This window comes from Paroedura picta, chromosome 10 (genome assembly GCF_049243985.1).
Source record: "Paroedura picta isolate Pp20150507F chromosome 10, Ppicta_v3.0, whole genome shotgun sequence".
In the NCBI taxonomy this organism is placed as follows: Eukaryota; Metazoa; Chordata; class Lepidosauria; order Squamata; family Gekkonidae; genus Paroedura; species Paroedura picta.
The window spans coordinates 68,118,768-68,145,014 of NC_135378.1; the positions used below are offsets into that span (position 1 = coordinate 68,118,768).

Genomic DNA, 26,247 nt, shown 5'->3' on the forward strand with positions numbered 1-26,247 from the left:
CTGCCTGGGGACTTGATCTTTATACTCTGCAGGTGAGCTGTAATTCCAGGAGCTCTCCAGGCCCCACCTGGAGGTTGGCTACCGCTGGGTTGGAAATATTCCTGGAGGTTTGGAGGTGGGACTTCAAAATCATACAATGCCTCAGAGCATTGTATGATGCTCTAGCATTGTATGATGCTCTAGCATTCAAAGGAGCCATTTTTGCCTGCAGTTGGGAGGGAGTGGTGCAGATGTGTCCCTCCTGGGCTATGGGCTATGGCCAGCCCTTATCAGCAACTGTTTGTATTCTGGGGCGCAGAGAGGCAGACCAGCATCAGTCCTGTGAGTCTGGAAAGTGCAGGAAGATCTAAATAAATACTTACAGCCTGAAACCGTAAATAGTGAGAGGGAGAGGAAGGGAAGATGATTGGAAAATGCTTTGAGACACCTGAGGCCTGCTGGGTCACTGCAGCCCATTCCCAGTTCTCTCCGACCTCTCACAGCCCCACATACCTCACAGGCTGACTATTGTGGCGAGACAAATGGGTTTGTAAACTGCTTTGAGACTCCTTTGGGTAGTAAACAACAGGGTACAAAATCCATTCTTCTTCTAAGGAGCAACCATGAAAGAAGCATGTGGGTATATAACATTTTATCAACAGTGAAAAAATGGAGAAGAAGGAACAGGGTGGACACCTGCTTACTGTGACTACCCCATGTGTATTAGGGCAGAGGGGGCATTTCGGTGTCCGTGGCCTAATTCACACAAGAAGGGAAATGACGCAGAACCGGGAGGAATTGGTTGCCATGTAATCTTCACCTAAGAAGAGTCTCCAGTCTGATTCTCCCTTCAAATATCTGAAGACATGGCTCTGGAAAGCTCATCTGTAACCACTATGCCACAATTCTCAAAGGTCAGTCTTCTCCCACACTCAACGAACATTCCAAACCACAGGTTCTTGACACCCATATCTCCACACCTATACCCTCATTTGCCACTACGCCACCACAACCTCCCACACAACACACACATTCAACCCTATGCCCTTACAGACTGGACAACTCCTCCCCTTCCTCTTCCCCCTGCCAAGCTCTAGCGCCCGTTGTATTCTTGGATACAATGGGCTTTGCCCCTAGTCTTTAATAAAACAATTATTGAGGCTGCACCTGCAAAAGGGGGGAGGGGGAGTTTTTTGAAATCATTGTGCCATGCTAAGTTCTGAAAACTGGCTTACCCACCATTACCAGTTTTGGCTGTAATGTACAGTGGCAAAGGAATGCTGGGTTAACTCTGAGTTCATGTAAGGGAGTGACCAGCCCCACCCCACTTGAGGGTGCTGCTTCAGTTAGAACAGGCTCTGGAGTCCTCAACGACCCACCAGGATTCCATGGCAGATGAATTCACATTGAAGGAGTAACCTGAAGACAGGAGATCTGATCATTACTGATTCAAGGGCAATCCCTATGGCAGGGAAAAGCTGGGGGGGCAGAACTAACAACTGCTCTGCCCCCCACCCACTTGCTTTGTGACTAAGTCTGCTGATGGTATGTATCATTTGTTGTGTTTCTATGTTTGAATCTTATAAATTGGGTTGGATCTACCCTTCAGTGGGGGGGGGGGGAGGTTAAAACATCCAAATAAAAAACTAAAATAAAAGTGGGTTTGAAAAGACACCATTTACCTTGTACTTGTGGGTGAAGCGACAAATACAGCAGACACCAGAGGATTGTGTTAGTTGTGGTGTCTGTGCCTGCAACAAAAAGGTCCCCAATGATAAATAACAGGTAGTCTTCATCAAAGCTGGTTTTGCTGTTGGTCTTTTTTTCTTCATCCACTTGAATTAGATACATATCTATGAAGTCCCGGGGATTCTGGGCATCCAGGTTTTCCCTGTGCTGTACAATTATCTTCTCCAGGAAGGCTTTGATGTCAAGCACAAGTCGCCTGAGTTCTCGGAAGGGACCAAAAGGGAGGTAGTAGAGCCAAGGGCAGATGTTCACCAGAATGACGTACATGTTCAAGCTCAGCTCTAGACCCTTTGACATGAGGCTCAGCATGGTCTTAAACTCAACATCATCATAGTCAAAACGCCTGCCGAGGGCCATGGAGCAGATGATGTTGGACGCTGCGTTGCTGATAATGGGGAAGGGGTTAAACTGCTTCTCCCCATGTTTCAGAATTTCATTCTTCATAAACCTGAATTCTTCAAGGATCGCTGGCTCCAGGCTGAGCTTTCCTAATCCAAAATGGCGGAGAGTGGAATGAGAGAACTTCCGCTGTTTTTTCCACACTGGGCCATAATGTGCAAATATCACACCTGAATGAAAGAAAGTGCAGGGGAGAAGGTTCATTTAACCTCTTGTCCACAGTAAATATGGTTTAGACCAGTGGTCCCCAACCTTTTTGAGGCTGGGGACCGGCAGGGCAACTGCCCGCCCGCGTATCGCACATGCGATGCGCGGGCATGGCCCTGATTCCCTCCCCCCCCAGTAAGAAGCTTCCCGGGCCGCAAGCTTGCAGCCTGGGAAGTTTTTTACTGCGGGGGGGGGGCGGGGAGAGGGAGCCGCGGCCCGGCGCCAAGGCCTTCGCGGTGCGGCACCAGGATGCTGTCCGCGGATTGGGGACCACTGGTTTAGACATTCCCCACTCTCCATGTGACAGTAGTTTTGCATGTTGAACATGTGATGCAAATCACAGGTGCTCCACAACAGAGTCACCTCATGAGGTACTCAGATCTCCCCCAAGTACTAACCATATGCTCAAGTTAATATTTTGGGAGTCAATGGCAGAACCAGGCTTTGAATGGAAAAAATTATAAATTCAGTCTCTGTATGTCCTTATGGATTAGAACAGTGGTCCCCAACCTGCGGGCCGGGCCGCGGCTCCCTCTCCCCGTCCAACCCCCCCCCCAGTAAAAAACTTCCCAGGCCGCAAGCTTGCGGCCCGGGAAGCTTCTTACTGCGGGAGGGCATGGAGAGGGAATCAGGGCCAGGCTGCACATCGCGCATGCGCGGCCCGCACGGGCACGGCCCGATGCCCTGCCGGTCCCCAGCCACAGAAAGGTTGGGGACCATTGGATTAGAATAATGCAGAAAGATCTTGGATAACCATGGCTCCTCAAAGATGCTGATGCTGAGCTCAAGAATAAGACACCTGTGCTTAAAAAGTACCAGTAGCCAAAATTCTCAGACTGTGAATTCAGTGCTCAATTACCAAACATAACTGTTTACCACCCTTGCATCTCTATAAACACACACTTAAGCACATTACGGATATGGTTTCCATGCACAGGGTGCTTTTCTATACTTCTTTTACATACACTTCAATGTAAGCCACCCTGAGGCATAAGGGAGGGTGGAAAACAAATGTAACAAACAGACAAACGCTATTGGTCAAAATGGCAATGTATCCATGGCTACTCAGTGGTCTTCAAGACCAGGCAGGGGCTTCAGTACTTCTCAGCATACATGAAAACCAAACAGTCTGTCCATTACTCAGACTGAAGCTCCCTCTGTCTTTAAGCACCCCACAATGATACAACTGATGATCCACAGCACAAAAGGAGGGATCTTTTTCACTCATCTTACCAGGATTACAGATGTAAGATTTCTGTTCATATCTGCAGCTAGGCTGAAATGTCTGTGAGCCATTCCACTGGTCCTTTTTGCTTCCCCCCGTGGACCCATCCTGCTCAACTGTTGGGCTTATATGCCCCAAAAAGCAAAACGAACCAGAGAAAAGTCTGGTAAAATGTTTGGGGAAGGCACCTTCCTTGATCATCTGTTCAGGAGCTATGAACCGGGCCAAGGTTGTCAAAAATTTGGCCCATGAATTGGTTCATGGCCTTTCCTTACTACCCAGATACACTATCCATAGTAGGGGTTCATAACCCCTGGGGTTTCTTTATGGCCATGGAAGGGATTCCTGAATGGGTGGGAGTTAATTAATTTTTAATATATATATTTTAAAAATAGCTAAACATTTATTGGGTGAGATGACCATATATGGTCACGCTGACCCTCCTTCCCCATGGCCAATGATGGGTCTGGAGGCGGAGGGGCCCCAGGAGGGCATGTACACAGCTATGCTTCCAAATCATATGCTTTGCTATCTTGTGCCAATAAAAGTGACTCCTGACTCCTTGGGTTTCTCAGAGCCTGAAGCATGTTTCATGGGTATCTCTCCTTCCCATCCACCAGTCAACCTACTTTTATCTGCATCTTCAATTTTCCTTTTTCCCTTCCTCATAGCAGCTTATCTCTGGCAAATAAGGTATGGTGCTGGAGGCGGCACTCTAGACTACCCCCTGCATCCCCTCCTCACCCTATCTTATGTTCCTTCTCTAGAAAACCTTATATACTCACCTTCCTCTGATTCCTTTTTGCTTCCAACCTAGCTGGCCCAGGATACCGAGAACAGCGCTGGAGGCTGCCGCCACCGCTCCAGGAGCCGGTATCATCGGGCCGCTGTTGCCAGGCCACCGGGTAGACACACAAGGCCGCGGCGGACGGGGGACGTGCCGGTCTGACACCGACGGAGCACTGGCTCATCGGGGACTGTGCCGCAGAGACGCACCTCTCAGGCCCACTCCCAAGCTTCCCGCCAACCCGCCCGGTTCAGCCGACCCCCCACCCCCCGCTCCACCTCATCCCGCTCATGCTCACCCCATCCCGGCTCTTTAGCGCACCACCGCCGAAAGAACTTCCGGCCTGCCCTAGACTACCAGAGCCAGCACCGTTCCTGGCCCACCGGCTTCTCTGTTCATCTTAGGCCTACCACTTCCTTGGAGATCGCCCGGCCGCGGGACCGTCTAGTCACTCAACCGCAGAAACCATCGGATCCAGGCACCTGAGCTCCAGCACAATTATATTGAAAAAAAGACATCAAATAGGGTAGAAATGAAACTAACTGTTCAAAATTGATTGGGGGGGATTGATCTTATGAAATTAATTGGAGGGAGGAAAAGTTTAATTAACACTATTGGGCGGAGGAAAATACTAATTAACTTATAAAAACTGATTGGGGAATTTGAGACCTGCTGAAATTAATTGGGAAAGAAAAATGAATTGACTACCGTAATTGACTGAGAGGAACTGATCTGATTGGAACAAATTGGGGAGTTAAACAGATTGCGAGAAGGGAGGCTCTCCAAAAGAGAAAAAATTAAGCGGGAACCTGTAACGGTTATAAAATTAAAGCGGGAATATAATATCGGAGAAAGAGAAGGGGAGGGAAACAACCAAAGAGCAACAATAAAACGGGTCCTAGAAAGGAGTGAAAAGGGGGGGGGGTCTGCCCCACTACAAGGAAGAGGGAAAATCTGCCCAACAACAAGGAAGAGAGAAAAGAAAGACTGAAAAAGATAGAAAAGAGAGGGAAAGTAAGAAGCTGCCTAACAACAAAGCAAGAGAAGGGAATGGAAGGGAGTAAGCTGAGAAATCAAAAAGAACTTTTCAAAAAACAAAAAAGAAGAGGGAGGGTAGGAAGAAAGCTAATTTAACAACGAGAGAGAAAAAAGAGATAGGAGAAGGAGAAGGAAAGCACCATATCCAATCTCAACCCCATAATTGAAGGACTGCAATCTGGATTTTCAGATAGTCAGGTGGATAGGGAATTGGTTAGAGAACCACACTCAAAGAGTTGTTGTCAATGGTGTTTCATCAGACTGGAGAGAGGTGAGTAGCGGGGTACCACAGGGCACGGTGCTTGGCCCGGTACTTTTTAACATATTTATTAATGATCTAGATGAGGGGGTGGAGGGATAGAGACAGAGTTCAACGAGATCTGAACACAATAGAAAAATGGGCAAATGAGAACAAGCTGCAATTTAATAAAGATAAATGTAAAGTTCTGCATCTGGGTCAGAAAAATGAAAAGCATGCCTACTGGATGGGGGATACGCTTCTAGGTAACACTGTGTGTGAACGAGACCTTGGGGTACTTGTGGATTGTAAACTAAACATGAGCAGGCAGTGTGATGCAGCGGTAAAAAAGGCAAATGCCATTTTGGGCTGTATCAACAGAGGCATCACATCAAAATCATAAGATGTCATAGTCCCATTGTATACGGCACTGGTCAGACCACACTTGGAGTACTGTGTGCAGTTCTGGAGGCCTCACTTCAAGAAGGACGTAGATAACATTGAAAGGGTACAGAGGAGAACGAAGAGGATCTGGGGCCAAGGGACCAAGCCCTATGAAGATAGGCTGAGGGACTTGGGAATGTTCAGCCTGGAGAAAAGGAGGTTGAGAGGGGACATGATAGCCCTCTTTAAGTATTTGAAAGGTTGTCACTTGAAGGAGGGCAGGATGCTGTTTCTGTTGGCTGCAGAGGAGAGGACATGCAGTAATGGGTTTAAACTTCAAGTACAACGATATAGGGTAGATATCAGGAAAAAATTTTCACAGTCAGAGTAGTTCAGCAGTGGAATAGGCTGCCTAAGGAGGTGGTGAACTCCCCCTCACTGGCAGTCTTCAAGCAAAGGTTGGATATACACTTTTTTGGATGCTTTAGGATGCTTAGGGCTAATCCTGCGTTGAGCAGGGGGTTGGACTAGATGGCCTGTATGGCCCCTTCCAACTCTATGATTCTATGATACAATTAAATAATAATCTCAAACAGACCCAGTTACCACATTGCCACATGTACCACTTATTTAATTAATTGAAACCCAACCAAAAAGCTGCACTCCCCCTCCACCCAAACTGAATGGGGAAAAAAAATGTACTAGCACCCAATCAACCAATCAAACCAACTCCAGACTAGGTAATCCTGAGATGCAATAAGACAATCGGGACCATCCCTCTATAATCCCAACCCACTTGAATTTACCCCCACACACACACACACACACACACACAAATCAAATCAACTCACCTGAAACTGAAAAAAAAACAAAGGTACCAAAACTAAAGCAACCAAATAAGAATTAGAACCAGGGCAAAAACCGGAGAAATCAACCAGTTGATAACCGAGGGAGAAAACATTAGGCATGGATAGCTCCCAATCTCCGAGCGGAACTAAGGACACAACAACATCAAAAGAGGACCATAGGGGGTCAGGGATCCCAAGAATAAGGGGAAGAAGCAGAGACAGCGGTGGGAGGAGGCTGTACAATAGAAGCGGCTTGAGATATGACCATGCTCGAAACCCTTCTAACCTCTGCCCCATATCTCAAAACCACTAGGGTGGAGGCAAAGGTGAACAGCCCAGCTCCGACACTGATGCTGTGTAATGCCAGGTCAATTAACAACAAAGCCTCCACCCTGCAAATTTACTTTGCAGAGCAGGGGGTATACCTGGCATGCGTGATGGAAATCTGGTCCAGGGATGGTGAAACAGTCGCCCTCAAAGAACCGGCCACTGCCGGGTTCTTTGTCCTGCATCAGTCATGGACAGTGGGGCAGGGAGGAGGAGTAGCAATCCTGATCCGAAATAACATCTCCTTCAGTGCTCTCCTTGCACCGACAATCCCAGGAATTGAATGTGTTGGCTTCGGGTGGAGCACAACTGAGAGCGTTGTCATCTGGCTGGTGTACCGCACACCCAGTGCACCTCCAGATGCCCTGCTAGAGGCAGCAGCCGCCGGGACATTACAATTCCTTAGACTACTAATTCTGGGGGACTTTAATGTCCGTGTGCAACTGCTGCCCTCTGGCAATGGGCTGGATCTGGTGTTAGCCATGGCAATCATAGAATCATAGAGTTAGAAGGGGCCATACAGGCCATCTAGTCCAACCTCCTGCTCAACGCAGGATCAGCCCAAAGCATCCTAAAGCAAAGCATCCTAAAGCAACGCGAGGGCTCTCGCAATTCATTGTTGGCCCTACCCATCAAGCAGGTCACACGCTGGATCTGATTTTCGGTGCAGGGTTGAGCATGGATCTGGTCATGACTACGGCCAATATACTCTGAAGACCCGGCTTAGGTTGCTACCTCCCCCTCAATTGGGTGCCGAGCACATTTCAGCTCACCCGCGGAGACTTATGGATCCAATTGGATTTCTGAATGCTCTGCGGGACCTAATGACTCCCGGCACTTCTCTAGATGGACTGGTCAGCGACTGGCATGACAGAATGCTGGCAGCCATTGATGAGATAGCTCCCAAATGTCCTCTCCACCCCCGTCTCAAGCAGGCTTCATGGTTTATGGAGGAGCTCTGCCAGAAGAAACAGAAACTGAGATGGCAGAGCAAGTTTGGTGGAAGACTCATGATGAAGAATCGAGAGCATCTTATAGAATGCAGTTAAGAGCCTATGAGATGGCGGTGAAGTCAGTGAAATGAAACTGTTACTCGACTAGCATCATGTCTGTGCACTTGCGCCCAGCACAATTATTTGGGATAATCCAATCTCTCACCGCCCTCGATGAAGGGTGCCAAAATAATAGCCAATTAGACATTAGCTGTGAGGCATTTGCGAGTCACTTCGCAGACAAAATCTTGAGGCTTTGCCTTGACCTTCCTTCAACTTTAGACACAGAAAGTGAACTAGAGGCCCTTTGGCTGTCTTTGGAGAGAACAATGAGTCACTTCAGACGACTCTCACAAACTGAAGTGGACAGGATGCTAGCAGCAACGAGGCCAACCACTTGCCCACTAGACCCATGTCCATCATGGCTCCTAAAAACAACAGACAGAAGAATAGGAGCGCCCCTCCGGGAAATAATTAACCATGTAAATTATTTAACATTCAATGCAAACCACTCAGAGCTGCAAAGAAATGGGTGGTATAGAAATCTAAATAAATAAAAATAAATAAACTCAAACTTTTATCTACCTCCCATCTTCAGCTCTACTATTTACTTCCTCTACCCAATCTTTCTCCATGATTGGGACCAAACAGCTTATGCAATTCTCTCCTCCACTTTATTCACACAACAACCCTTTTGAGTAGGTTGAATGTGTAACTGCCTCAAACTCACACAGAGCAGAGATTTGAACCTGGCTCTCCTCAGTCCGGGGGCAGACGCAGGGGGCCCAAGAAGAGTATAACATAGTTAGATCATGAGAAGGAGTGAATTCCCCAAGGCTATTCAGAAAGCCAAACAAGGAACTGAACCTCATTTTACAGCAAAGTCTATCAATGCTTCACAACGGCAGTACAGAGTCTGAAAATGTGATAGCAAAACCCTGCACTATAGATAATGACAATTACCTTCATAAACCCTGCACTATTGAGAATAACCTTAATTACCTTGTTCATCATATAGCTTTAAGGCTATTTAAAAAAAAACAACTACTGCATAATATAGAGTAGATAAACTTCCTATCTCATGGGTGCTTGTGGGCAAAAATCTGTAGAATATGTACTAAACTTAAACAATTTGTAGATGAAATGCCAATTTGCTAGTGATAAAGTAAGTTTGATGGTAGGGCAGACACAAATGTCTTTAAAAAAATCACTATGTGCATCAACAATCATAAGTGAACAGAGATGGAGGTGACTAATGCTGAATGACACAATTCAGAAGTCAGTACTCCAGCTGAACATGATTTGAGTCCTGAGAACTGATTGATTTTATATCGCATTCTTCTCAATTGCTCAGAATGGGAGAGGGGCTGACTGGAGGTTCCTCACCAGGGTGACACCCTTTGCCAGAATGTGCACCAAATACCAAATCACTTTCAAATTAGTTAGTGCTGATATGCTGGGAAGCTGAGCATCTTCATTTTCCCTGAGTGTTTTGCAACATGGTACAGTTGACACCAGGCTGGGTCTATACCATCAAGTGGCATTTAATTTTTTGTTGAAGGGTATATAAACCCTGAACAAGAGGAACTTGTCTTTAGAAAAATATCAACATAACCCATTTTGAACTATCACATACTCTGACAATCATTTGGATCAAAAATACCAAAATGCTCTAGAATCATAGAGTTGGAAGGGGCCATACAGGCCATCTAGTCCAACCCCCTGCTCTACGCAGGATCAGCCCTAAGCATCCTAAAGCATCTAAGAAAAGTGTGCATCCAACCTTTGCTTGAAGACTGCCAATGAGGCAGCCTATTCCACTGCTGAACTACTCTGACTGTGAAAAATCTTTTCCTGATATCTACCCTATATCGTTGTACTTGAAGTTTAAACCCATTACTGCATGTCCTCTCCTCTGCAGCCAACAGAAACAGCATCCTGCCCTCCTCCAAGTGACAACCTTTTAAAAAATACTTAAAGATGGTTATCATGTCCCCTCTCAACCTCCTTTTCTCCAGGCTGAACATTCCCAAGTCCCTCAACCTATCTTCATAGGGCTTGGTCCCTTGGCCCCAGATCATCTTCGTCACTCTCCTCTGTACCCTTTCAATTTTATCTACGTCCTTCTTGGAGTGAGGCCTCCACAACTGTACACAGTACTCCAGGTGTGGTCTGACCAGTGCCATATACAATGGGACTATGACATCTTGTGATTTTGATGTGATGCCCCTGTTGATACAGCCCAAAATGGTATTCGCCTTTTTTACTGCTGCATTTGCCCATTTTTCCATTGTGTTCAGATCTCGTTGAACTCTGTCTCTATCTTCCGGAGTATTTGCCAGTCCTCCCAATTCGGTGTCATCTGCAAACTTGATGAGTAGTCCCTCCACCCCTTCATCTAGATCAGGGGTAGTCAAGCTGCGGCCCTCCAGATGTCCATGAACTACAATTCCCAGGAGCCCCCTGCCAGCATTCGCTGGCAGGGGGCTCCTGGGAATTGTAGTCCATGGACATCTGGAGGGCCGCAGTTTGACTACCCCTGATCTAGATCATTAATAAATATATTAAAAAATACCGGGCCAAGCACCGAGCCCTGAGATACCCCGCTACTCACCTCTCTCCAGTCTGATGAAACACCATTGAGAACAACTCTTTGAGTGTGGTTCGCTAACCAATTCCTATCCACTTAATTATCTGAAAATCCAGATTGTAGTCCTTCAACTTATTCATCGGAACATCATGGGGAACCTTGTCAAAAGCTTTACTAAAATCCAAGTAAATGACATCAACCAAATTTCTAAGATCCAGCAAACCTGTTACTTGGTCAAAAAAGGAAACCAGGTTGGTCTGGCAAGATCTGTTGGAGACAAATCCATGCTGACTTCCTTGGATCACCAAATTGTCCTCCAGATGTTTGCAGATTGCTCCCTTTAATATCTGCTCCATTACCTTCCCCACAACAGAGGTCAGACTCACTGGTCTGTAGTTTCCCGGGTCATCCTTCCTCCCTTTTTTGAAGATCGGAATAACTTTTCCTCTCTTCCAGTCCCCCGGGACATATCCAGTCCTTAAAGAGGTCCCTCGATGAAGGGTGCCAAAATAATAGCGAATTGGACATTAGCTGTGAGGCATTTACGAGTCACTTCGCAGACAAAATCTTGAGGCTTCGCCATGACCTTCCTTCAACTTTAGACACAGAAAGTGAACTAGAGTCCCTTTGGCTGTCTTTGGAGAGAACAACGAGGCACTTCAGACGACTCTCACAAACTGAAGTGGACAGGATGCTAGCAGCAACGAGGCCAACCACTTGCCCACTAGACCCATGTCCATCATGGCTCCTAAAAACAACAGACAGAAGTATAGGAGCCCCCCTCTAGGAAATAATTAACCTCTCCCTCTCAACAGGAGAATTCCTGGAGAGATTCAAAGAGGCGGTGGTATACCCGTTAATGAAGAAACCATCTCTGGCCACACAGGAACCTGACAACTATCGCCCTGTTTTGCACTTAGCGTTTCTGGGGAAGTTGGTTGAAAGGGCCACTGTGGACCAAATATCAGCATTCCTGGAGGAAACTTTAGTCCTTGATACATTTCAGTTGGGCTTCCGTCCTGGACATGGGGTGGAGACAGCTCTAGTCACCCTAATGACTAGACTGGGGCGGGTCAGCGCTGCTCATACTATTAGACCTATCAGCAGCGTTTGACACAGTAGATCATGAGGTCCTAGCTCACCACCTAGCCGACACCGAAATACAGGGAACGGCCCACAAATGGCTGAATTCCTTCCTCCGGGGCCATGGACAGAGGGTAGTGATAGGAGAGAGAGTATCTAACCAGCTCATATGTGGAATCCCACAAGGAGCAGTCCTCTCTCCTATCTTATTTAACATCTTTATGCACCCTCTGGCTCAGCTGGTGTGAAGGTTTGGGTTGGGATGCCACCAATATGTTAATGACACCCAGCTCTTCCTCCTGTTGGATGACTGCCCTGACTCTCCCCCAGAACCCTTAGCCAGAAGTCTGGAAGCAGTGACAAAATGGATCAAGTAGAGTCGCCTGAAGTGCAACCCTAGAAAGACAGAGATCCTGTGGTTGGGTAGGAAGGGACCATGGGAGGAAGCACGTCTGCCCGACCTGGATGGTGTGCAGCTCTCACCAACGCACTCCACCAGGAACCTGGATGCTTCCCTTACAATGGAAACCCAGGGCACAAAGGTAGTGCGGCTGGCATTCTACCACCTCCGTCAAGCAAAGCTACTAGCGTCCTACCTGGACCCAGAGCACCTAGCCACAGTGATCCATGAGATGGTCATCTCTAGGCTGGACTTCTGTAACTCGCTCTAGGCAGGCCTATTCTCATCCTTGATCCAGAAACTACAACTGGTGCAGAATGCTGCGGACAAGATTCTCATTAAAACATCATGGATATCCCCCATCTGGCTGGTACTCGAACAACTTGGCTGGCTCCCAGTTGAATTCCGGATTAAGCTTAAGGATCTGGTAATCACCTTTAAGGCCATACGCGGTTTGGGCACAGTTTGAGAGACTGCCTCTCTGCCTATACCCCCAAAAGAGTTTTCCACTCTGCCACCTCCAACTGGCTGTGGATCCCTGGCCCCAGAGAATCGTGTCGGACCTCAACAAGGGCCAGAGTCTTCTTGGTCCTGGCCGCTACCTGGTGGAAAGAGCTCCCTGAGGAGAGCAGAGCCCTGCCCGAACTTCCACACTTCTGCAGGGTCTGCAAGAGGGAGCTCTTCCACCAGGCATTCAGTTGAGGCCAACCGACTTGGAACACCTGCTGGTCCCCCCAGACACACCCCCATGGCTGAAATAATTAACCTCCCAATGTTACTGTTAATGGTTATTTATATTATAAATGTGATATTGTAATCTTTTGATGTTTTATTGAAAGTTGCTTTGATGTTACAGTCTGTATAACATTCCATGTGAATTATTTAATGTTCAATGTAAACCACCCAGAGCTGCAAAGAAATGGGTGCTATAGAAATCTAAATAAATAAAAATAAATAAAACTTAAACTTTTATCTACCTCCCATCTTCATCTCTACTATTTACTTCATCTACCCCATCTTTCTCCACAATTGGGACCAAAGCAGTTTATGCAATTCTCTCCTCCACTTTATTCACACAACAACCCTTTTGAGTAGGTTGAATGTGTAACTGGCCCAAACTCACACAGGCCCATTATGCACGGGGGGGGGATAACGCGCATTCGGGGTGGAATGGCGGTGACTAAAATCACCGATTACGCACGGTGCCGGCTGCAACCGGCAGCAGATGCATGCCGCCAAAAAATCCACGTTAACGAAACGCGGAAGAAAGTGCAGCTTCCGGGTGACTGGGGCGCAACCAGAAGTGGCGCCGGGGTCGCCGCGTGCATAATCGGTTACTCTGGGTTTTGCCGCCGTTGCGTCCCGTCCCGTGCATGAGCAGTTTGCTTTGCTTCTTCCCCCTCCGTGTTTTCCATGTGATCCGAAATCGCCGTTTTGGCGGCCGTGCATAATGGGCCACAGTGAGCTTCCACTGCAGAGCAGGGATTTGAACCTGGGTCTCCTCAATCCTGGGGCAGACACAGGGGGCCCAAGAAGAGTATAACATAGTTAGATCATGAGAAGGAGTGAATTGCCAAAGGCTACTCAGAAAGCCAAACAAGGAAATGAACCACAGTTTACAGCAAAGTCCATCAATGATTCACACAGGCAGTACAGAGTCCAAAAATGTGATAGCGAAATCCTGCACTATTGATAATGACAATTACCTTCATAAACCGTGCACTATTGAGAATAACCTTAATTACCTTGTTCATCATATAGCTTTAAGGCTATTTAAAAAACTACTGCATAATATAGATAGATAAACTTGCTATTTCATGGGTGCTTGTGGGGAAAAATCTGTAGAATATGTACAAAACTACATGTTTAGTACATATATGTACTACATTTATAGATGAAATGCCAATTTGCTAGTGATAAAGTAAGTTTGATGGTAGGGTAGACACAAAAGTCTTTAAAAATCACTATGTGCATCAGCAATGATAAGTGAACAGAGATGCAGATGACTAATGCTGAATGACACAATTCAGAAGTCAGTACTCCAGCTGAACATGATCTGATTCCTGAGAACTGATTGATTTTATATCACATTCTTCTCAATTGCTCAGAATGGGAGAGGGGCTGAATGGGGGTTCCTCACCAGGGTGACACCCTTTACCAGAATGTGCACCAACCACCAGATCATGTTCAAATTAGGTAGTGCTGATGTGCTGGGAAGCTGAGCATCTCCGTTTTCCCTCTGAGTGTTTTGCAACATGGTACAGTTGACTCCAGGCTGGGTCTATACCATCAAGTGGCATTTAATTTTTTGTAGAAGGGCATATAAACCCTGAACAAGAGGAACTAGAAAAATATCAGCATAATCTGTTTCCAACTATCACATACTCTGACAATCATTTGGATCAAAAATACCAAAATGCTCTAACGTCACATACTACAGCCAGGGCCGCTTTTGTTGTGGTGCCTCATCTCTGGAATTTCTGCTTTTAGTAAATCATCAATCACAAAAGCAAGAAATTTAAATAAAAAAATATATTCCTGAACTATATTCCAGATATCGTGGCAGTGCAACATATTTAAACCTAAAAACACCACTGCACTTCTCACACCTACAATACTGTTTCACATCCCAAGTTAATTCTCCCATCAGAATTGGTTGAGTTCCTAGTTTCCTGGGGTTCTTCTTGCCTGCTACTGTAAACTGCACAGGATGCTTCTAAAACAAGCAAAGCATCTCACTAGCAGCCAAGTGATATGGATTGTATAGTTTGTGGAACACAATTTAGTCATACACACACTTTAGCCACAGTCTGTTCATGGTTTATTTTTAGGTCAGACAGAGTGTATTGCTGGCTACTGTAACATCACATGTATATAGAGTTATCTCTTCGTTTCTCCAGGTAACCTTGAATCTGTAAAATGTAGCTTCTGTAACATATCTACAGAAATAACTGCTCTATGTAATCACTGAAACAAAGAATTAAAATGAAATAAGATATATTCGTCGGTGATAGGTTAGACTGGGAGCCCTCCGCGTAACCTGACTGGTTAGAGGGACAGATAGGGATGACGCGTCGGGGGTTATAAAATTAACTGTATTGTATCCAAGACTCCAGAGACGGCACCCTTCCCTTTAGGTGCTTTCTCTCCATGCTTTGCAAACCATGTATCCTGAATAAAACCTTTTTGCTTTGAAGCTGCCTGTTTGTTGTGGTCTTGTAAAATTTCCCTTGCATGGCCTATAACAAATGGTGTCAGAAGTGGGATCCGCTTTTGGATCATTTTGACTCACCGACTGAAGAACCTCTTGGTCTTTCATTCGGGGAGGCGCCCTAGTTTTTTTACTAGCCCTGAAGGAGCCCCATTGCTTCGCAGTCGGTGAGTCAAGAACCCTCATTTGGCAGCGGCAATAAGGTTCATTGGTGACACCTGGGAAATCACTGAATTTCTTGGTGAGTAAATTGGTTAAATAAGAACACTGCTCCAATAATATATGTGTTATCTAAGAACACTGCTCCAATAATATATGTGTGTTATCAACGGGCGTCTGACTGGCAAATAAAAAGCATTAGGCTGCCAGCCGTGGGACTGTAGTCCCGAAAGACTCAGATGACAGGCTCTGGAAGAAAACGCTGTACAATGGGAAGTAAGACTTCTAAAAATAGGAATCCGGGGGACGCCCCGTCTGCTGGCAGTCAGCCTGCGCAAGGTCCCAGGCTTTCTGCGAACAGTCAGATAGTAATTCCTAAAGATTGTCCATTGGGACACATGTGTGAAATATGGGATAAGGAATATAAAAAAGATGGATTTAAACCTACTATGATACGTTTATGCATGAAAGTTTGGCCAAAATATGTTCTGAAAAATAATTACAAGTGGCCCCCTTTGGGCTCGTGTAGATCAGATCTTTGTCATTTTTTGTATGTTTATTTGTTTGAACGAGAAGGGTCACCAGAGGCGAGAGAGGGAATCCCTTATATTCTGCAATGGATTGAAGTAATGCAGGGAGGAAAATTTAAAATGGCCATCCCTTGCATGGCAGTAAGAGACAAAATAGTAAAACCCTCTGCTCCTTCCAAGCAGAATAATGAAACTTGGGATCCGCTCACTTGTCTTCCTCCCCCTCCTTATCACCCCCCTAGCCCTGATGGTTCTGTGCATGAGGAGGAGGGAATAGAAGGTGCAGCTGATCCTGGTCCTCTCCCTGCTCTGGGGCCTGCAGAGGGAAGTAACCCTTCCTCTGCATGCACTATTAGGCCAGCAGAGCTTAAAGATCTGTATGACCGAACTGAATATTGGGGAGATAGAACAATGCAGGCAGCCTCAGGACAGCCAGCCATTAATGTGGAAGCTTCGGCCCCGAAATCGAATGTGGCCACCGTGTTCCCTCTTCGCCAGGTTCCCCAGGGAAATAACCAGATTGGCTATGTTGAGGTGCCCCTTACTTCTGCTGACATCCGGGGAATGAGGGGGCATCTCCCCAAAATTCAAGAAGACCCAGAAGGAATTGTTAAACAATTAGATGGACTTTTGGGACCTTCTTTTTTTACACCTACTGAAATACTGCATATTAGCAGACAATTAACCAACAATGAGGTTATTAATAGTGGTATAGAACAGGCTAGGAAAATTTGGATTAAGAGAGGAGGAGCAGCACAGCCAAGGACTATGGAAGATGCTAAGAAGATAGTTCCAAGTGGGACCCCAGAGGATCTGGATGTTCAGGGTGAGGCTGGCCGGAAATTTTGTACAGAATTCCGTGAATTATTTCTGAAGGGATTGAGCAGAACAGTCCCTAAGACTGTGAACTTAGAAAAGGCATTTGGACAACCCCAGAAAAAAGATGAGACTCCACAGGAGTATTTGGATAGACTGAAATCAAGCATGAGACGCTTTACGGGGTTAGATCCAGATGCTGAAGAAAATGCCTCAACCCTGAAACTCCAGTTCATTTCTGGCTCTTATTTTGACATTAGGAAAAAATTGCAAAAGATTGAGGGATTGGTGGATAAACCCTTATCTGATCTAGTAAATGAAGCACAGAAGGTAATGGTAAGGAGAGAAGTAGAAAAGGAGAGACGAAAGGTGCAATTGATGGTACAGACAGTGCAGGAGATGAATAAAACACAGTGGAAGGGAAAAGAAAAAGGAGGGAAAGGACGGGGAGTTCTTAGACCAGGAATGGGGTACCGGGAGAAGAAAGGGAATCAACCCCCTCAGTGGAAACAGGAATCTTCCCAGCCACCAGCTCCTCTGCCCCGAAATGTTTGCGCATTTTGCAAACAGACTGGGCACTGGAAGAAGGAGTGCCCTAATAGAAGGGGGAGGGATGAACGGAATACCTACCTCCAAGCCCTCCAGTATGAAGATGAAGAATAGGGGGTTCAGGGTTTCCTTTATAGTGGTCCATCCTCCACGGAGCCCATGTTAACCTTGGAGGTTGGACCCAACAAACAATGTGTTGATTTTTTGGTGGATACTGGAGCAGCCAGGTCTACTCTATCTTCCCGCATAATTGGAATGAAAGAAACTAAGGGAAAAATGCGTGTCATGGGGGTAAGTGGCATCCCCACGGAGGTTCCAATTCTGGCTCCCCTTGCGATTAAACCGCAGGGACAGAAAGAAGGGGAACTCTTACATGATTTCCTTTGGATGCCTCAGAGTGGACTGAATTTGTTAGGAAGAGACCTCATGGTAAAATTGGGAATAAGCATAAAATTGGGAGAAGGAAATTGTACTGTTTTTCAGGGGGCACTAAGAGCAGAAGATGAAACAAAAATTACTCCCATTGTGTGGGCAGTTCCTGGAAACCCCGGCCTCTTGAATGTTGAACCGATTATGGTCTCTTTCAAGCATGCCAACCCAGTTTATATTAAACAGTACCCTGTTACAGAGGAGGCTAAGAAAGGACTTCAGCCAGTTATTGCCGAATTGCTGGCTGATGGCTTGTTGGAGAGCTCTGTTTCTCCATACAACACTCCAATCCTCCCTGTTAAAAAGCCAGATGGAACCTATAGGATGGTACAAGATCTCCGAGAAATAAATAAAACTGTCATCCCTAGGGCCCCTATTGTTCCAGATCCTTATGTCACTTTGAACAGCGTCCCCCCTGAGCATGGGATTTACACGGTAATTGATCTGAAATCGGCCTTCTTCTGTGTCCCCCTTGCTGAGCAGGCACGGCAACTTTTTGCCTTCCAGTGGCCACACCCCACTACTGGTTTGATAACCCGTTTTCAGTGGAAAGTGCTGCCCCAGGGGTACATAGAATCTCCTACTATTTTTAGTGAAATTTTGAAGCAAGTTCTTAGTGAGTGGATTCCACCAGCAGGGGTCACTCTGACTCAGTATGTAGATGATTTGATGCTCAGTGGGGAAGGTGATAGTGAGGTTCGAGAAGGATCTATCAGCTTGTTGAATTTTTTGGCTGACAGGGGGTTGCGAGTTTCTAAAAAGAAAATGCAATTCTGTCAAGAGCGTGTGAAATATATTGGACACATTTTAGAGAAGGGGAGTAAAATCTTGGATCCCGAACGAGTTCAAGGAATCCAAGACTTACCCTTACCACAGACAAAGAAACAACTTAGAGGATTTCTGGGAACAGTCAATTTCTGTAGAATGTGGATTGAGAATTTTGCTTCCCTATCAGCACCCTTAACTTCTAAACTGAGGGATGAACAACCTGACAGATTAGAGTGGACCACGGAGGAGGTCAAAGCTTTTCGGGCCCTTAAGGCAGCCCTTCTCTCTGCTCCAGCTCTGGGACTGCCAAATTTAAAAAAGCCCTTTCACTTGTATGTTTTGGCTCAGAAGGGATTTATGGTTGCGGCTCTAACCCAAGAAAAAGGTGGGATGGAACAACCAATAGCCTATTTTTCTAGAATGTTGGACCCCGTGGTTCGAGGATGGCCCCACTGCCTTCAGGCCTGTGCAGCTGCAAGTTTGGCTGTGAAAATGGCAAGAAAATTTGTGTGGGGAGGAACCTTGCTATTGCATTCCCCACATCAGATTAGATCAATTTTGACCCACACAGCAAGGCAGTGGATGACAGACTCGAGACTTCTTCAGCTGGAGGCCATCCTTCTAGAAAGGCCAGACCTAATTCTCCAGTCAAGGGAGGGATCAAACCCTGTATTGGGTCTTTCCCCTGCTATGAGAAATGCTCTGACTCTTTATCATCCTTGTATAGAAATTACTGAATTGCAAACTAAGGTACGGGAGGATTTAGAAGACTCCCCCATAGAAGGAGCCATTAATCTCTTTATAGATGGGTCATCTAGAGTTATTAATGGCAAAAGACACAGTGGGTATGCCATTGTGGAGGAAGGGGGCTTAGAGGTTGAATCTGGAGCCCTCCCTCCATCTATGTCAGCTCAGACGGCAGAACTGTTTGCCCTCAAAAGAGCCCTGGAACTAGGGAAGGACAGAAGCATAAACATATATTCAGACTCAAAGTACGCTTGTGGAGTGGTCCATGTGTTTGGAAAAATTTGGAATGAACGAGGACTTTTAAGCTCACGGGGAAAATCGGTCGCCCATATTAAAATAGTTCAAGAGGTTTTAAAAGCACTACAAGGACCCTCTCAAATAGCTGTTATTCACATCAAAGGACATCAAAAGGGTGGATCTCCTGAGGCCTTGGGGAATAGGTGGGCGGATGAAAAGGCAAAACAAGCTGCCATGGGGAAGCTAATTTCCTCCGCTCTCCTAGCACCGTTAATTCCTCAGGGAATAGGCCCCAAACCCCCTTTTGTATATTCTCAGAAGGAGAGAGAAAAGGCTGAGGCTCAAGGAGCACAAGAAAAAGATGGTCAGTTAACCCTTCCCGATGGTCGTGCATGGCTCCCAGAAGGAGTCACCAGAGAAGTTCTTAAAGCTTTACATGAGGGAGGTCACTGGGGGGCCAGTGCCCTAGTTGATGCCTTCCTTCAAAAGTTTATGGGAAGCCGTGTATGGACCATCGCCAAACAAATAACCCAAACTTGTATAATCTGTCAAAAGATTAATAAGAAGGGGGGGCATGAAACTCAGCCAGGTGGTCGGCCTTTAGCTGTCAGACCCTTTCAAAGCATTCAGGTTGATTTCATTGATCTACCCTTGGTGGCCAGGTATAAGCATCATTTAGTGATCACAGACCAACTTACTGGATGGGTGGAAGCCTTTCCTACTGTAAGGGCAACTGCCAATGTGGTTACAAAATTAATCCTGGAACAAGTTGGGCCCAGATTTTCATTTCCTGAAAGGATTGACTCTGACAGAGGAACTCATTTCTCTGGGAAGGTGTTGCAGGGCATTATGCATCTACTTGGGGTAAAATGGAACCTCCATACCCTGTGGCATCCCCAAAGTTCAGGAGCCACTGAAAGAATGAATCAGACTCTCAAGAATATGCTTAAGAAGCTAGTTATGCAGAGTCACCTCCCCTGGACTAAGGTACTTCCCTTGGCCCTGTTTAATATTCGAATTAAACCAAGAACAGGTATCAAATTGTCTCCTTTTGAAATGTTATATGGATATTCAATTTGGGACCTTACCTCTGAGACGCCAGTAGATGGCATCCATGAGCTCAAAGATGTTTTTATCAAGAAGTATGTGCTGTGGAAAAAGGGGGACATGTGGAGGATTGGCATGGGAATTGGCATATGCGCACAATGATAAGTATATGGGAGCTGCAATAGGTTTGACAAGATGTACAAGGAGGTTCACATATAAAAGCACTTATTTTGTACCCTCTTGGGATTGTGTTAGGTGGGCCACCTGGCTGCCTTCTGTAAAGACTAAGCCATCATTGAAAAAGGGCAAAGCTGTTCCAAAATGTTCAATAGGTCATTGTAACCCTGTTACCTTTGTAATTCCACAACCAAGAGAATTTTTTGGTGTTTATGTGAACAGCTTTAGTCTTTTAATTGATGGTACTGGTTCAGATCCAGCAGTTCTCCTGTTCATTGCTATAGTGTCTGAACAAATAGCCATGCAAAAACATCAAGTGTTTCATAAATACTGGGAAGAAGCCAAAATTCCTGATGTTGTTCCTGAAAAGCCTATTAATTTATTTTTAGAATTGGCTCAGCAAATTGCAGTAAGTCTAAATGTTTCTAATTGTTATGTTTGTGGTGGCACAAATATAGGAGACCAATGGCCCTGGGAAACCCAAGAGTGGAAGTGGAATACTACAATTCCATATGATAGTGGTTTAGTTGAGCCCCATAAGGGCCAAAATCAGTGGCCCCTATACACCTCTCTGGTGGGACAATATTGTATTCAAATGCCCAAAAGGAGTGATCCAATGTCTAAAAGACAATTTATGGGTCACTTAAACTGTAAAGGAATTCATATTTTCAATGGTACCACTCCTATTTGGTGGACAAAGTCAAATATTACTCTGCTTAACCCATGGGAAAATTTAACAGATACTTGTGCTCAGATTTGGAAATTTGGAAATGCCTCTTATCCCTGGGTGGCCCCACCAGGCCTATATTGGATTTGTGGGACAACTGCTTATACACACCTACCCGAAGGATGGTATGGAACTTGTACATTAGGGACGCTCAGACCATCATTCTTCCTCATCCCACGAGCCCAAGGGCAATCTCTTGGGGAAAGAGTTTATCAACCAAGAGAGAAACGTGCTTTAACTATAGGGGAGTGGAAAGACAATGAGTGGCCACCTGAAAGAATTGTACAGTACTATGGACCAGCTACTTGGGCTAAGGATGGGTCTTATGGATATAGGACCCCAATTTATATGTTAAATCGCATTATTAGAATACAAGCAGTAGTAGAGCTAATTACTAATGAAACTGCTAGAGCTTTGAACCTAATAGCACAGAAGCAAACTAAATTTAGAAGTGCAATCTATCAAAATCGACTTGCTTTGGATTATTTACTTACTGCTGAGGGCGGTGTGTGTGGAAAGTTTAATCTATCAAATTGTTGTCTTGAAATAGATGATGATCAGAATGTTATTCAAGAAATTACACAGAAAATGACAGGTCTTGCCCATGTCCCGGTACAAACTTGGAATGGATTAAATGTCAATGATTGGTTTGGAAACTTGTTTTTGGGAATTGGAGGTATTAAAACTATGGTAGGAGGAATTATTTTAATCCTAGGTCTCTGTCTCTTGTTGCCATGTCTTATTCCTATGATAATAAATAATTTTAAAAGGGCTATAGAAAACATAATTTCCAGACAAACAGAAGCTAAAATATTAGCCCTGGGGGAGTATAAACCACTCCCAAATACAGATTTAAGTGAAGAAGAGACTATGACAGTAGAGATAGAGAGAAAATGTTAATGTGCTCCACAAAGAAGAGTTAAAAATCAAAAGGGGGGAATTGATATGGATTGTATAGTTTGTGGAACACAATTTAGTCATACACACACTTTAGCCACAGTCTGTTCATGGTTTATTTTTAGGTCAGACAGAGTGTATTGCTGGCTACTGTAACATCACATGTATATAGAGTTATCTCTTTGTTTCTCCAGGTAACCTTGAATCTGTAAAATGTAGCTTCTGAAACATATCTACAGAAATAACTGCTCTATGTAATCACTGAAACAAAGAATTAAAATGAAATAAGATATATTCGTCGGTGATAGGTTAGACTGGGAGCCCTCCGCGTAACCTGACTGGTTAGAGGGACAGATAGGGATGACGCGTCGGGGGTTATAAAATTAACTGTATTGTATCCAAGACTCCAGAGACGGCACCCTTCCCTTTAGGTGCTTTCTCTCCATGCTTTGCAAACCATGTATCCTGAATAAAACCTTTTTGCTTTGAAGCTGCCTGTTTGTTGTGGTCTTGTAAAATTTCCCTTGCATGGCCTATAACACAAGCATTTAAAAAGAAGACTGAACAATTGCAGAACAGCCAGAACAAACATCTTTGTTCCAGAACCGAACATGTTACTACACCAAGTTTGCCCTGCGGGTCACTCGCTGGCCTTGGCTGGCCTCCTGCTCGCGCGGCTGTGGGGACCACGGTGCCCGCGCCCTCAGCGCCCTCGAGCCAGGCTCCCCGGCCAGCCCTCCTGCAGCGCCCGCAGCCTCGGCTCCCTTACCCTTTTCCTCCGAGATGAGGGTCACGATGGGCAAGGTGGGCCGGTCGCTGAAGACGTCGGCCTGGAGGACCAGGGCGTCGCGCACGGCCTCGAAGTCGCTGAGTATGATGGTGGGGCGGCTGCCGACGAAGAAGGAGAAGATGCTGCCGTACGCCTTGGCCAGCTTGGTTAATAGCAGGTGCACTGACAACGGCCGCGGGGAGCCTCTGCCGGGCGCCGCGTCCTCGTAGGGGTAAGGCTGGCCGACGGCTCGGAGCAGGCGGCGCCCCAGGAAGTGGGGCAGGACGGCGAAGGCGAAGTTGCCCACCAAGGGCCAGGGCTTCGGACCGGGCGGGAGCCCCCGCGGCGGCCGGCGGCCCAGCAGCCCCCACAGCGCCAGCGCCAGCAGCAGCCCCGCGGCGCCCAGCAGGGCCGAGCTGAGGGGGTCCTGCAGCAGCGCGGACGGCGGCTCCTCCACGCGGCCCATGGTGCCCGACGGCTCTGGCTGAGGCGGCCCGCGGCGCCCGCCACCCCCTCCGCGCCCCGCCCTCAGGTTGGTCGGCTGCCGGCGGGAAGGGCGGAGCGGCGGGGACGCCCACCTCGCGCGCTCAAGGGGCTTCCCCATCTTGGGCCAGGCAGGCTTCGGCCCCAGGGCTCGAGCTCCGCAGCCTCGCAAAGGCCATCGCCTCCCGCTGAGTCGGTGGGATCTGCCGCGGAGGCCACCGGCAGCGTCTTGGAAGACGGCGACCCCCTGCGAGGGGCAGTAGCCGCTGGCGCTGCTCGATGCTGCTGCGTGGGCGCCGCCCTGCCGCCCAAGCCCTTGCCCAGGCTCCTCTGCTTCTTGACCTCCATATAGGTTTCTCAAGAGACAAATAAGATGTTCTGGTATTCCCATGTCTATAAGAACTTGCCACAATTTGTTGAGCTCCACACAATCAAAGGCCTTAGCATAGTGAATGAAGCAGAAGTAGATGTTCTTCTGGAACACCCTAGCTTTCTCCATGATCCAGCATATCTTGGCAATTTGATCTCTAGTCCCTCTGCCTCTTCGAAATCCTGCCTGTATTTCTGGAAGTTCTCGGTCCACATACTGCTGGAGCCTAGCTTGTAGGATTTTGAGCATAACTTTGCTAGCATGAGAAATGATTGCAATGGTGCGGTAGTTTGAACATTCTTTGACATTTCCCTTCTTTGGGATTGGAATGTAAACTGACCTTTTCCAATCCTGTGGCCAGTGTTGAGTTTTCCAAATTTGCTGGCATATTGAGTGTAGCACTTTAACTGCATCATCTTATAAGATTTTCAATAGTTCTACTGGTTCCCCTATCTACGTTCTGGGAAATGAAGCTGTCGGCAAGACAAGTTAAGAATTTAACGGAGTTTGCATTTTTAGCAGAGTTGGTCTTCCAACACAAATCTGGGTAATTGAAGTCACCCATTACTGCTTGACCACTGTTTCCCCCACCTTTTTAAAAATTGTGTAATTTGGTCTAGCAGTATCTCATTTTAGTCATCTGACTGGCTTGGTGGTCTATAGCAGACCCCCACAATAATACCACTCTCATTTATTACTCCTTTTATATTTACCCAAATACACTCAACTTGAACTTTCATACTCTGGTACCTGTATTTCTTCACAAGTATAAAGATTCCTAACATATATTGCTACACCCCCCCTTTCTTTAATTGCTTGTCTGTCCCTTCTGAATAGATTGTACCCCTCAATTTTAATATTTCAATTGTGAGTATTATCCCACCAAGTTTCTGTGATTCCTATTAGGCCATAGACCCCTTCCTCTATTACGACTACTAGTTCCTCCTGCTTGTTTCCCATACTCTGTGCATTAGTGTAGACATCGTAATCCGTCCTTTGTGTGCATCATGGTTTTGGTTTTTGAACTTCCTTGTAAGCTAGTAGTTCCCTGCTTATGTAACATTCCCTGTAGATTTGAGATCTTCTCATGTTCAGATCTTGCCATCACACCAAGTTCTGAATTTATGTCTCACTCCCCCTTTGTCTAGAGAGCCTCTTGTGGCGCAGGGTGGTAAGGCAGCAGAAATGCTGTTTGAAGCTGTCTGCCCATGAGGCTGGGAGTTCAATCCTAGCAGCCAGCTCAAGGTTGACTCAGCCTTCCATCCTTCCAAGGTCGGTAAAATGAGTACCCAGCTTGCTGAGGGGTAAATGGTAATGACTGGGGAAGGCACTGGCAAACCACCCCGTATTGAGTCTGCCATGAAAACGCTGGAGGGCGTCACCCCAAGGGTCAGACATGACCTGCTGCTTGCACAGGGGATACCGTTACCTTTTACCCCCTTTGTCTAGTTTAAAGTCCTCTTCAACAGGTGTGCAAGGGTCCTCCCAAAAATACTTTTTCTGTCCCTTGTGAGGTGCATGCCGTCTCCTGATAATAGCGCCTCATATTGACATCGTTGACCATGATCCAGAAATTCAAATTGTTCCCGTCGACACCACTGATGTAGCCAGTCATTTACTTGCATAATGTTTCTCCCCCAGATCTACAAAGCCTTTTTAAATATGTTCCATGTTCTGCTGGGCAGTATTACTTGTTCCTACATGGGTGAGAAGGAAGGGGTAATGATCTGTAGGTTTGATGAGCCTGTCCAGCCATTCTGTCACACTCTTGATGCGTGCACCAGGTAGGCAGCAGACCTCTCGAGACAACAAGTCTGGTCTACACACTTCCGCCTCTACTCCTCTTAGCAAGGAATCCCCAATTACCAGTTTCAAACACCTCTCCCAAACTGAACTTTAAAAAAACTGTTTCTGTGTGATTGCACCCGAAATCTGCACAGTTCTGACTGGCTGGAACCAGTGCTGTCAATAACCCAGCTGTTCCAGCATTTTAAAATGATTTTGGATTCAAGGGGGGAGGGAACAGAGAGCCACAAATAGAGATTTAATTGAATAAACGTACATGCTGCATTTCAAACTAAACAA

At 46.3% G+C, this 26,247-nt stretch overlaps 1 protein-coding gene across 1 annotated transcript in view; it reads right to left on the bottom strand.

Moving 5' to 3' along the window:
- Positions 1-24,306, bottom strand: part of LOC143819243 (cytochrome P450 2U1-like) — a 36,148-nt gene extending 11,842 nt beyond the window's left edge. The window contains exons 1-2 of the mRNA XM_077300653.1: positions 23,310-24,306; positions 1,662-2,297 (exon numbers count right to left, since the gene is read on the bottom strand). Of these exons, the coding sequence (XP_077156768.1) occupies positions 1,662-2,297; positions 23,310-24,291 (1,618 nt within the window). The 5' untranslated portion in view covers positions 24,292-24,306. The remainder of the gene's footprint in view (positions 1-1,661; positions 2,298-23,309) is intronic.
- Positions 24,307-26,247: the final 1,941 nt, after the last annotated feature.